Source organism: Helianthus annuus, chromosome 8 (assembly GCF_002127325.2).
Source record: "Helianthus annuus cultivar XRQ/B chromosome 8, HanXRQr2.0-SUNRISE, whole genome shotgun sequence".
NCBI classification, from domain to species: domain Eukaryota; kingdom Viridiplantae; phylum Streptophyta; class Magnoliopsida; order Asterales; family Asteraceae; genus Helianthus; species Helianthus annuus.
This window is the reverse complement of record NC_035440.2, coordinates 66,993,174-67,004,074: the sequence shown is the minus strand read 5'-3', so window position 1 is coordinate 67,004,074 and position 10,901 is coordinate 66,993,174. Positions and strand designations below refer to the sequence as shown.

Below are 10,901 nucleotides of genomic sequence, written 5' to 3'. Positions count from 1 at the left end.
GTAAGGTTAACATACAAAAAGCCTTATCATACATCACGTAGGAGACAATGGTAACCGTTGGATCAGGAGTATAATCACGCATGGGACCACATAATCACGCATGGGACCACATAATCACACATGGGACTATAATCACGCACGTTCTATGATAATAACGCACGTTATATTTTTTGTCATGTATGTTAATGTAGGTTAAGCCTTGAAGAGTACATTATACTTTCTATATATATATATATATATATATATATATATATATATATATATAATGACTGAAATACCCTTACTTTGAATTTAAAATTTTTACTGAGTTAGAGTTATGGAGTAAACTGGTGACAAAAGCGAAACATCAAGGAGTAAACTGACTATTTTTAAAGTATTGAGGCAAAACCATTAAAGTAACCAAACCACAGGGAACAAAACGGAAGTTTATTAAAAAAGAAAAAACCACAAGATATAGATTGACCCAATTACCTTTATTTAACTGCAAAAAAAGTAATAAAGTTAGCGTTAAGAGTTAAAACCATTATAAAATGCAATCTTAGGGTCTAATATGTCAAAAGATTCTTTTTTAGGACTGAAATGGTTAAAATGACTAAACCACGAAGGCCAAAATAGTAATTTATCTATATTTAAAGATTATTGAGATATTTTAAATACATGTCTATCAACTTCGAAGTATTTATATTATTCCATATATAACTTTACAACTTTTTTGTGCATTATCACTTGCACATTATGCTCTGGGTGTCTTTCAAAAAAAAAGTTTATTTTTTACTTTTAACCCTATGGTTTTTACCTTTTATAATTTTAACCCTACATAATTTGTTTTTTTAACTTTAACCCAAAACTTTTCATTAGTTGCAATTTAACTTCACAACTTTTGTCGCTTATACTTTTCATCTTTCGTAAATTTTCGTTTTACGTATAGTTCTAAATTTTTCGAGTTAATACGACACAACATGCATGTGTGATTCAACTTTTTTACCTTTATTTTTCCATGTTTGATAGGTTCGTCGCAAAACGCATATCCTAGGTCGAGTCAGTGTTGGTGGTCGATGACGGTTGTGTGACATTAGTACTATTTGACACCGTAAGTTTTAAAAGAAAAAATGGTTATGCATATGGTTGTCGTAACGTTGGCTTTGGGGGTTTTCCAAAAAAAATGGTTTTTTTTTTTTTACTTTTCAACCAAAAGTATTTCATAAATTACTTTTAACTCAAAACTATTTGTTTTTTACTTTTAACCCAAAAAATTTTATCTTTTGCAATCTATCCTCATAACTTTTTTTTACTTTCAACTTTGGTCCTTTATAGTTTTCATTTTCCGCAAATTTTTTGCTTTATGCTTGGTTCTAAATTTTGTGACTTAACACATCGCAATGTGCGTCTTTGGTTTAACATTTTTACGTTTCGTTCTAAATTTTGCGAATTAACACGACGCAACGTGCGTGTGTGGGTGAATGTTTTTACATCGTCTATTTTTTCCACGTTTGACAGGTTTAACATAATATGCGGGACCTAGACTGAATTAGTTATAACCAATGTTGTAGAAGGCGCTAGGCGCTAGTCGGGCGGTGAGGTACAGCCTAGGGATTAATTGGGATTAATCTGGATTAATCGGGATTAATCGGAATGGGATTTTTGTATGTATTTTTTCAAAATTATATATATATACCCAATAGTATAAAAATAATACTTCAAAATTCACATAAATACTTCAAGTTTCAGATGGTATGGTTCGATTTTGACCGATTTTGACCAATTTTGACCGCCTAGGGCCGATTTTGACCGATTTTGACCGACTAATATTGTCCGATTAATCCGATTTTTGACCGACTAGGGCCGATTTTTGACCGCCTAGGACCGATTTTGACCGCCTAGGACCGATTTCGACCGATTTTTGACCATGACCGATTAATTGACCGCCTAGCTCAAAATTAGGCAGTAGATGACCGCCTAGCGCCTAGGCGCCGATTAATCGGCCGCCTAGGCCGATTTCTGCAACAATGGTTATAACTAAAGAATTCCCGCCGCAATGCGGCGGGTCGCAATCCTAGTTTAACTTAATACAAAATACTATATTTTTAAATTCAACGATTTGGAAATGTTAGATAAACTTAACTCGGTTTTTGTGTTATATTTTTGCTTGTTTTTAGCATATATGGGTTGAACTTAGACTGTCCAAAAAGCTCGTGGCTCGGAGCTCGCTTGGATTTAGTTCGGAAAAAGCTCGCTCGATATGGCTCGGTTTGAAAGTGAGCCGAGCCGGCTCGGCTTGGTTAGAAAGTGAGCCTAGCTCGGCTCGGATCGTGACGAGCCAACTTGGCTCGGTTTGGCTAGCTTGGTAGCTTGACTCGAATTATTTTACTTATAATATATTTTATTTTTATATACGTATAATATATTACAAAAAAATGATTATTATTTACATGTATTTAGGCTTGTAATTTGATATCTATGAGCTACGACATATTTAAAGGTTGATTACCGTGCTAATGAACAAATATTGTATTTACTTGAAATATAAAACTTTTTTTTGCGTTGTTGGACGTGATTTTGGTATGTAATGTATTAGGTTGAACTTATTTTGAATATGTTCTTTTGAAGTATTGAATAATCTTTTAGAATATTGAATTTTGAGAGCTATGTATTAATTTCTATTTTTAAAATCGAGACAAACCAAGCCGAGCCGAGCCTGCTCGGTTAAAAACCAAGCCAAGCCTAAGCTTAGATTTTCAGCTTGGTTTCAAATCCAAACCGAGTCGAGCCAGCTTAGTTTATAATCAAGCCGAGCCCGAGCTTGCCCTAGCTCGACTCGGCTCGGCCCATGAACAACCCTACTTGACCTTCATATTTAACTATCAATCTTCTTTAATTTGAGAATGAAATCACGAGGTTATGGACACATCAAATTTTTAGTTATAGATACTTTTCAAATATATATATATATATATATATATATATATATATATATATAGACAAGAATCACAAGATATATTCTTGAAGAAATGTTAAGTCTTTCAACTTGTAATATATGTACACTTTTTCATTTTTAAATCATTTTCAAGAATTCTTAAACTACCCAAGAAATAGGCATGACCACAAATTGCTGAAATAAACAACTCAAACCCCACATTCGTGACTAGTACATGTTACCTTGAGATGTGCTTATTTAATGGTAAAACACATAAGAAATGATACACCGTAAAACAAAATGCCAGATTTGTTTAATTATAAGAGGCTATGCTTCACCTTTGTAATTCAATCGTCTTCTTTCAGTTCACATTTCCGGATTCAGTGCCATGGAGAACTACGAAGATCTAGAATGGGTTGAGGCTCAAAAGATTGTCATATCAACGGACCTCGTTACTGCAACGAAGAGACTTTTAAAGTTTCTCAAAGCCGTTCATGACAATGGGAAATTATACAACGGATGTGTACTAGAACGAGCTGTTTTCAGGTACATGTAGTCAGGGCCGTTCCAACGTTTTTAGAGACGCTAAGCGAACTACGAAGTGGAGACCCTTTTGCAAAATTATTATTTTCAATATATTTAGTAACAAACCCTCCTCCTTTACTTGTGTTTGAATATGAGATTTTTTCCTAAATAATTTTTTTTCCTAATAAAAACAAAAAAACCATTTAGTTTTTCTTTTATCTGGGCCTAATACATATACAAAAATTGAAGGCCCTTGTTTTTTGTTGGCCATAGGCTTGTGCCTAATATGGAAAGCCTAACGGGCCGGCTCTGCATGTAGCGAGGGGTGCAAATCTCCCGAGTTAAGTGTGTTGGGCGACTCATTAAAAAGGGTAAAGATTATGTACGACCTGCTGACGTTTTTTCGTGCATTTTTTTTAATTAATTTGATAATAACTAACGCTATAAGTTATATTAATGATTCTGGTGGTTGTAAACATTTAAATACTATTTATTCGAATTTCAGTTCTTGAACTTGTGTTCAGTAGTATTGTTAAAATGGCTTAGATGAAATTCGAACACAACACATACTTTTTTTCGCTTTAATTAGTACTCAAAATATGTTATAGATAAACTATGACATGAATGAACCCTTTCTATACAATTTGGTTAATTTTTCTTCTTTTAACTTCTTTGTTCATTAGCTAATAAATTATCTATAGCTTACACCCCATCAGTAACTAGATATTTATCGGTTACAGGTACAAATACTGTTGGCTTCCTTTACTAGCAAAATATACTAGCCGGTCTAAGATTAGTGAATGGCGGTTGGTGGTGCCACTCGACTGTGAATGGATTTGGCATTGCCATAGGCTTAATCCGGTAAGCTGTCTAACGACAAATGAAAACAAAGTATCAGATATACGCTACGACATTCATATGTGATCATGTTTATGTATTAATATATTTGTTTATACTAGGTTGAGAGATTGATATATTTTTGTTTTATTGTCAAATACATATACATTTTCTAGATTCTAACTCAGTTTCTTGGTTGTCAAGGTTCGGTACATGTCTGATTGTAAGGAACTCTTTGGCATAATCCTAGATCCTTGTGGTGTGGTTATATCATCAGTTGAGGGGTCTTGCAAGAAAGAAACCGAAGCGTTATGGAACGCTATGTATCCAGAAGAACCCTATGTACTTGACTTCGATGACTGCTTTCCCAACGATACTCAAAACAGGTTGGCGAGCTCACTAAGCACCAAATACGATCTAGTTTCTGCAGTCGAAAGACAAAGTTCATTCTATTACCAGGTGAGATACTCTAGGTTTCTTAATCGTTCGTTTGTATCTTAAGAGTGTGACATAAATGATCCATGTTAGGTATCGAGATCGTTTATGAAAGACGATATCTTTCTTGAGGGGGCAGTTGAGAGATATAAGGGATTTCTACATATGATTAGGAGGAACATAGAGACGAAATCAAACAACTTTTGTGTTCCAACTTATGATATCGACCTAATGTGGCACACTCATCAACTGCATCCACTTTCTTATTGCAACGATACAATGTGCCTACTAGGAAATGTTCTCGACCATGATGACACAGACTCTGATCGAACCAAGGGTCACAAACTTGACAGCGGGTTCAGTAAGACTACAAAGCAGTGGAATGAGATGTTTTTGTCGAGGTATTGGAGGGCCGGAGCCATGTACATGCCTCCGGTCCAAAGTCAAAAACGTTGCATTAAACCAAGCCAATTATTCGAGATCATGTCCACAGAGGTAATATTTTTAGAATCCTCATACATGTCACATGACCATTTAGGTTGGATTTACAACGATATGAAGTTCGGTTTTATATAAGAAACCAGGAAGCTTAGAAAACCGGTAATGTGTGACAAACCGAATGGATAAAATATACTATAGTAGTGCCCATGCTGGTTTTTTGAAAATCAAACTTTGCGTGACCCCAACCACAAACGCTGGCCAAAATCAGCACTTCCCAAGAGGTTGCGGTGGTGTGGCCCTCGTGGTTTGGCCAACCACGAGTCCATTACGTTTGGTCTTATACCCAAATGCAGAATCAATTATTTTATCCATGTTGGAACTCGGTTCCCTTGTTCTTGTTTTTTTCTTCAGAAAAAGAAATCACATTAAGACTTAAAACACTTAATTTTTATTTAACGCTTCCATAGTAATCACACAACAATTTTTTTTACCAATTTGGTTGCCATAATCAATTTCAGATTATGGTGGAGGTGATAGAGATAAGGAGCTTATCAACCAAACACAAAGGCAACTTTGTTCTTTCAATTGCTAAGAAACAACATGACATGCTATTTAAGGATAAGCAACGTTTAAGCATTTGCGCCGATAGCAAAGAAACACAAGCTATTCTGTTCCAGTGTGAACCAAAGGGTGTTTTGCTCTTTGATCTCGATCTCGATTGTTCTTCGAAATCATTAGGAACTTGCTCGATATCATTATCCGCATTGGACTCAAAACTCGTCACTCCAATTTGGTTAGAGTTTGAAACAGGTATGGGTTGCGTTATAAAGTTTTTTCAATAAAAATTTATCAGAAAGTATTGAGTCATCGAAGTTACATTTCATGGTCACGTTTTCTCTTTCGTAGATATGTCTTTGCCTATTACTTTGGGTATTATTATCTCAAGGAGTCCAATGCACCATGTGGTTATGAGGTCTGAACACAAGGATAATGGCCCGGGTATCATTGGAAGTGTATGGATGACGACGGGTGGGGCGTGTAGTGGTAGTGGAGGTTGTGGCGGCGGATGTGGAGGTGGTGGTGGTGGTGGTGGCGGATGTCGTGCGAGTTGCGGAGGATGTCGTTCTAGCTGTGGTGGTAATTGTAACGGAAAATAAGATTTATTATTATTATTATTATGCTGGATTTGGGACGTATTTCTAATCATTATTATTATATATGTAACAGATTAAAAATATATATCGTGAAGTAGAACTTATTGCTTCCTCAACTTGCATTACAACATAACTGATACAAATAGGATTAAAGATACGGGATCATTGAATGTATCAAGTACATCATACATTAAACAAATAAATATTTAAATTTGCCTAATTCTAGTGGTATTGATAACCTGACAAACATCTTTTTCTTTAATACTAACATAGTGTTTGGTTTGCAGGAATGAGAGGGGGAATGGAATGAGTGATTACGAGGGAATGAAGAAACGAGTGTTTGGTTGGTCAATGGAATGGAATCACCCATTCCAAAAAGCATTCCATTCCCTCAAAATCATTCCTTCCACCCCCATGTTTTTTTTTCCATTCCATCCCCTCTTGCACCATTCATCAACAACACCACAACCAACGACCTTCGCCACAACCCACCACCACCACCACCCACCACCGACGCCATCGCTGCCACCCGCCACCACCTCACCTCAACAACCGCTGCCGCCGCCACCCACTCGCCACCGTTATCACCCACAGCTACGACCAACCGCCAACGCCACTCGTCGCTGCCGCCCACCACCATCGTCGACGCCACCACCAACCGCCGCCGCCGCCACCAACCACCACCTTTGCTGCCACCCACCACCAACGGCCACCTTGTCGCCACCACCACTCGTCGTCACCACCGCACCCACCGCCACTCGCCGCCACCACCACCCATCGCCGCCGCCGACACCCACCACCGCCACCTATAACCACCCACAATCACTACCACCGACCACCACCACCACTCACCACTAATTTTATTACTCCGTTTTTCTTGCCTACCGAACAATACACAATAATAATTCATTTCATTCACATGGTAACCAAACACGACATGGAATGGTAATGATCCATTGCATTCACTCGGCCATTCCATTACCTCATCCATTCCATTCCTTCGTCCATTCCATTACCCCATACCAAACATACCCTAAGTATTAAAATACCAAGATACTAAGGGCTTGTTTCGCTAAGCTTATTTAACTCAAAAAGAACTTTTTCTTAAAATAACTTATTGACTTATAACTTTTTGAAAAGAAGTTTTTAAAAAAGTGTTTGGATTAGCTTATGGGGTGTGAAAAGCCAATAAGTTGTTTTTTAAAAAGTGTTTGACTTAGCTTATGCATGTAAAATGACTAAAAATGGTGGGAAAAGCCATGTGACAACCCTCAAAATTACATGTATCCGTACGATTCATTAATGCTAATTAAAGTGCTTGATGTCTGTGCTGAATTACTTAACTGCTTTCTGATTACTGCATCATACTTACATGTGTTTGTTAACATACTAGTCTTGTGCAAAAAAAAGATATATATAGGACACTATATGGAATAACTTAGCACTTTAACGGAACGATATCTAACCGAACAACCGGACATTACCCGGAACGCTAAAATATTGCAAGAAATATTATTTTTATTTTTTTGAGCTAGTTATGACTCCCGAACACTTAAACACACTATATAACACATGGTACATACTAAACACTAAACTTTTACCACTTAACCCCTAATTAATCACCACTTACCACAACATTTTACATCTTACCCCCCCCCCCCTGCTAGAACCGTCCCCAAGCATGGCCCCACTCAAGGATTGCAATCTTCCTAATATCTTCCTAATCTTCTCTTGGATATGGTGAAGATTTGTCATGTACTTTTGTAGACACATTGACCATTGAGTAATAGAGATTATGTTTAAATAAACACATCACCTCCTTCACTTAATTACCACCACATTTTCTTCTCCCTTTCCTCCATAGCTTCGGCCGAGCACCCCCTGCACCACTCACCATTTTCGATTTTTCACTCATACAATCCAAGGCCATCCTAAGGTGCACGAAGGTGAATTACGGAGTGTGGAACTTGAAGGACCTCATTCGTTTGCTATTATCCTCCACTTTTGCTTCTTGATCTTCCCTAGCTTTAAGCTAGTTGTAAGCTTCTTGTTAACCCTTATTACATGATATTTTTGGTGGTTAATAGATTAAGTATGTTGAAAATTGGCAAGAACACTAAAGACTTGAATCTTGAATCATGAAACATAAGCTTAAATAAGATGAAATATGATGTAATATTGTTAATATGATGTTGTGTGGTGTATGTTGATGCTTGCTTGTTGGTTACTAGTAATATGATGATTGATCATCATATGGAACTTGTTAAATCATGATTAAAAGCATGAGTTAACAAGTTAGGAGGTGATTAGGGGTTTACATAAAAGAATCACCTCCATATTTAGACATAAACTTGGTGATAAAATGATTTCTTGTAAAAATAATAAACCAAGTGAACTAATGATCTTGTAGATCTAAAACTTGTGAGTGATTTTCCTAAATAAACCAAGTTTAAAAGACGGTTTTCGAAAGATCATGATCCTTACACTATTTTGGAAATAAAGTAAAGTATATGGATATTAGTGACACATGAAAATGTTGTAAATAAATATTTTTGTGAAATATGTTCACAAGTTGTGAACATCTAAAAATCCCGAGAATGAGATTTTAAATAATGTAAACACACTTTGGAGGGTAACTAAACCCACTAAACGCCTTACCAAGTTACTATGCGTTTTTATGAAACATCAAGTTCATGTTGGTTTGTAAATGGAATAGTTCGCTCTTGGTGAATTATTGTTGTTTGTTGAAAGATTTTTGGAAAAGAAAATGATATACTTATTAGCATGGACGCTTCCATTTTCAAAGGAAACTCTAGCGAAATTTTCTAAAAATTCCAACACATAGAAAATATTTTCTAACAAGTGTTACAAGTGCATTTTTAACTATGATCTTTCCACAAAAGTCAGAGTGTGACATTTGTATTGTGTGGTATGTGATAGAAGTAGTGAGTAGATAAACCGTACGTAGGATACATGTTATGCATGCACGAAAAAACTGATTGTTATCTGTACCTTATTAGGACGTGCTTGATTTCTGATTATTAGAGTAACTAATCTAACCGAGCAAACCAAGGTGAGTTCACACACTTTCTAAGGCATGGGATTCCCGGTGGTTGGGAATGGGTTAAAGAATTAAAACGGAACCTACATATCCTCATTGGGTAGGATATGTACCGCCATCCTCCATGGATAGGATTCCAATATTAATCATGCGTATTCTCCTAGGGTAGAATACGTACGTTCGTCCTCCTTGGGTAGGACAACAACCTTAAAACTTACTAGACAAAACTCTATAATTAAGTCCCTCATTTTATATCGACTTAATCGCCGAGGCCAATAGCGAGCGGGTCATTAGTTAATAGCGCTATTAGGTTTAACAAACCTCAAACCGTGCTAGTCGGACGGGCGTGTACTAATGGACTATGGCAAACTGTCAATGATGATAGACATTGACGTAGGGCACAACTTACTTTCGTTAGTAGTCGATATGGTAACGGTCTAGTGGTTCACATGGGGAAGCCCCCATTGATTATGGATATGGTTTGGGTAATAAAGAAGGAACTGGTTAATCATATTTTCAACTATGGGGTAACCCCCACGGCAAGTAAGCCATCAAAAGACAAACCATGTTTTCGGAAAGAACTTAAAACTAAACAACCAACTGTGAACTCACTCAACTTTGTTGTTGACTCGTTGTTACATGCCTTACAGGTCGTTAGATGCTTACGGAGCTTGCACGAGGAGGAGGTCGTTGTGGGATATGGACTGTTATGTTCCATGCTTAACATTTGAACCTTATGAACTTATAAGACTTATGTTTTGGTTTCACGTTTTATGCTTCCGCTGTTAACTTAAAGTGGGTTACTTTCTTTTGGTCACCAATTGTATTGTGGTTGGTTTTATTTACTTAATTACGTTGTTCAATATGATTGGTGGCTCGATCCTGGTCACGTAACGCCTCCAAGCGGTGATACTCCGCATGATAGATTTTGGGGGGTGTGACAAGCCAATAAGTCATAAGTATATTCAAAAAGTCACTCCTTACTAAATTTTCAAAACTAACTTTTCCTCTCTATACAAAAAGTCATTTTGAAAAGTGCTTATGAGTTTGCGAAACACCTTTTCTCCTTATTAGCTTTTTGTAAAAGTCAATAAATTATAACGAGGTGTTGAAAAGCTTAGCCAAACACCCCCTAAGTATTAAAAGAACAAGATACAAGAAAATTTCAGAAGTAGGAACATGACTTCTAAACTTGTTTAGAACTTTATGAATCAGAAGACGAGTTAGTACTAACATTTTGATTGGGTAGAAGTAGAGCGGTATTTGACATCTGCCCTTGGTTTATACTTTGTACTTTGTAGAGAGTATTTGATTGTATATTTCCCTATTATTCATCATTCACAGAGAAGAAGCAAGAAAAAATCTTCTCGTTGTGGGGGAACTTAGAGATTGCAACAGATAGACGTATAGTCATTTTCATATCGAATTATTTTGGTGGTTCTCTTGTAAAATCCAACCAGATACAACTCAGATTGAGAATAAAACTAGTATATGATTTTGGGTGAAATTCGTGAACCAGAATCAGAGTGACCAA

The 10,901-nt window shown here is 36.6% G+C and overlaps 1 protein-coding gene across 1 annotated transcript; it reads left to right on the top strand.

The window, feature by feature from the left end:
- Positions 1-3,248: 3,248 nt before the first annotated feature.
- On the top strand, positions 3,249-6,631 carry LOC110939391 (glycine-rich domain-containing protein 2). Its single transcript, XM_022181034.2, has 7 exons — positions 3,249-3,460; positions 4,180-4,300; positions 4,481-4,735; positions 4,805-5,206; positions 5,671-5,962; positions 6,059-6,289; positions 6,594-6,631. Exons 1-7 carry the CDS (start codon positions 3,303-3,305, stop codon positions 6,614-6,616), a joined length of 1,482 nt encoding a protein of 493 aa, XP_022036726.2. The 5' UTR covers positions 3,249-3,302; the 3' UTR covers positions 6,617-6,631.
- The last annotated feature ends 4,270 nt before the right edge of the window (positions 6,632-10,901 follow it).

Bases quoted from the DNA above. Each gene is read 5' to 3' on its own strand.
- LOC110939391 (XM_022181034.2), top strand. From the start codon at position 3,303: ATGGAGAACTACGAAGATCTAGAATGGGTTGAGGCTCAAAAGATTGTC. The intron at 3,461-4,179 runs GTACATGTAGTC...TATCGGTTACAG, and splicing joins CTAGAACGAGCTGTTTTCAG to GTACAAATACTGTTGGCTTC. The intron at 5,963-6,058 runs GTATGGGTTGCG...TCTCTTTCGTAG, and splicing joins TTGGTTAGAGTTTGAAACAG to ATATGTCTTTGCCTATTACT.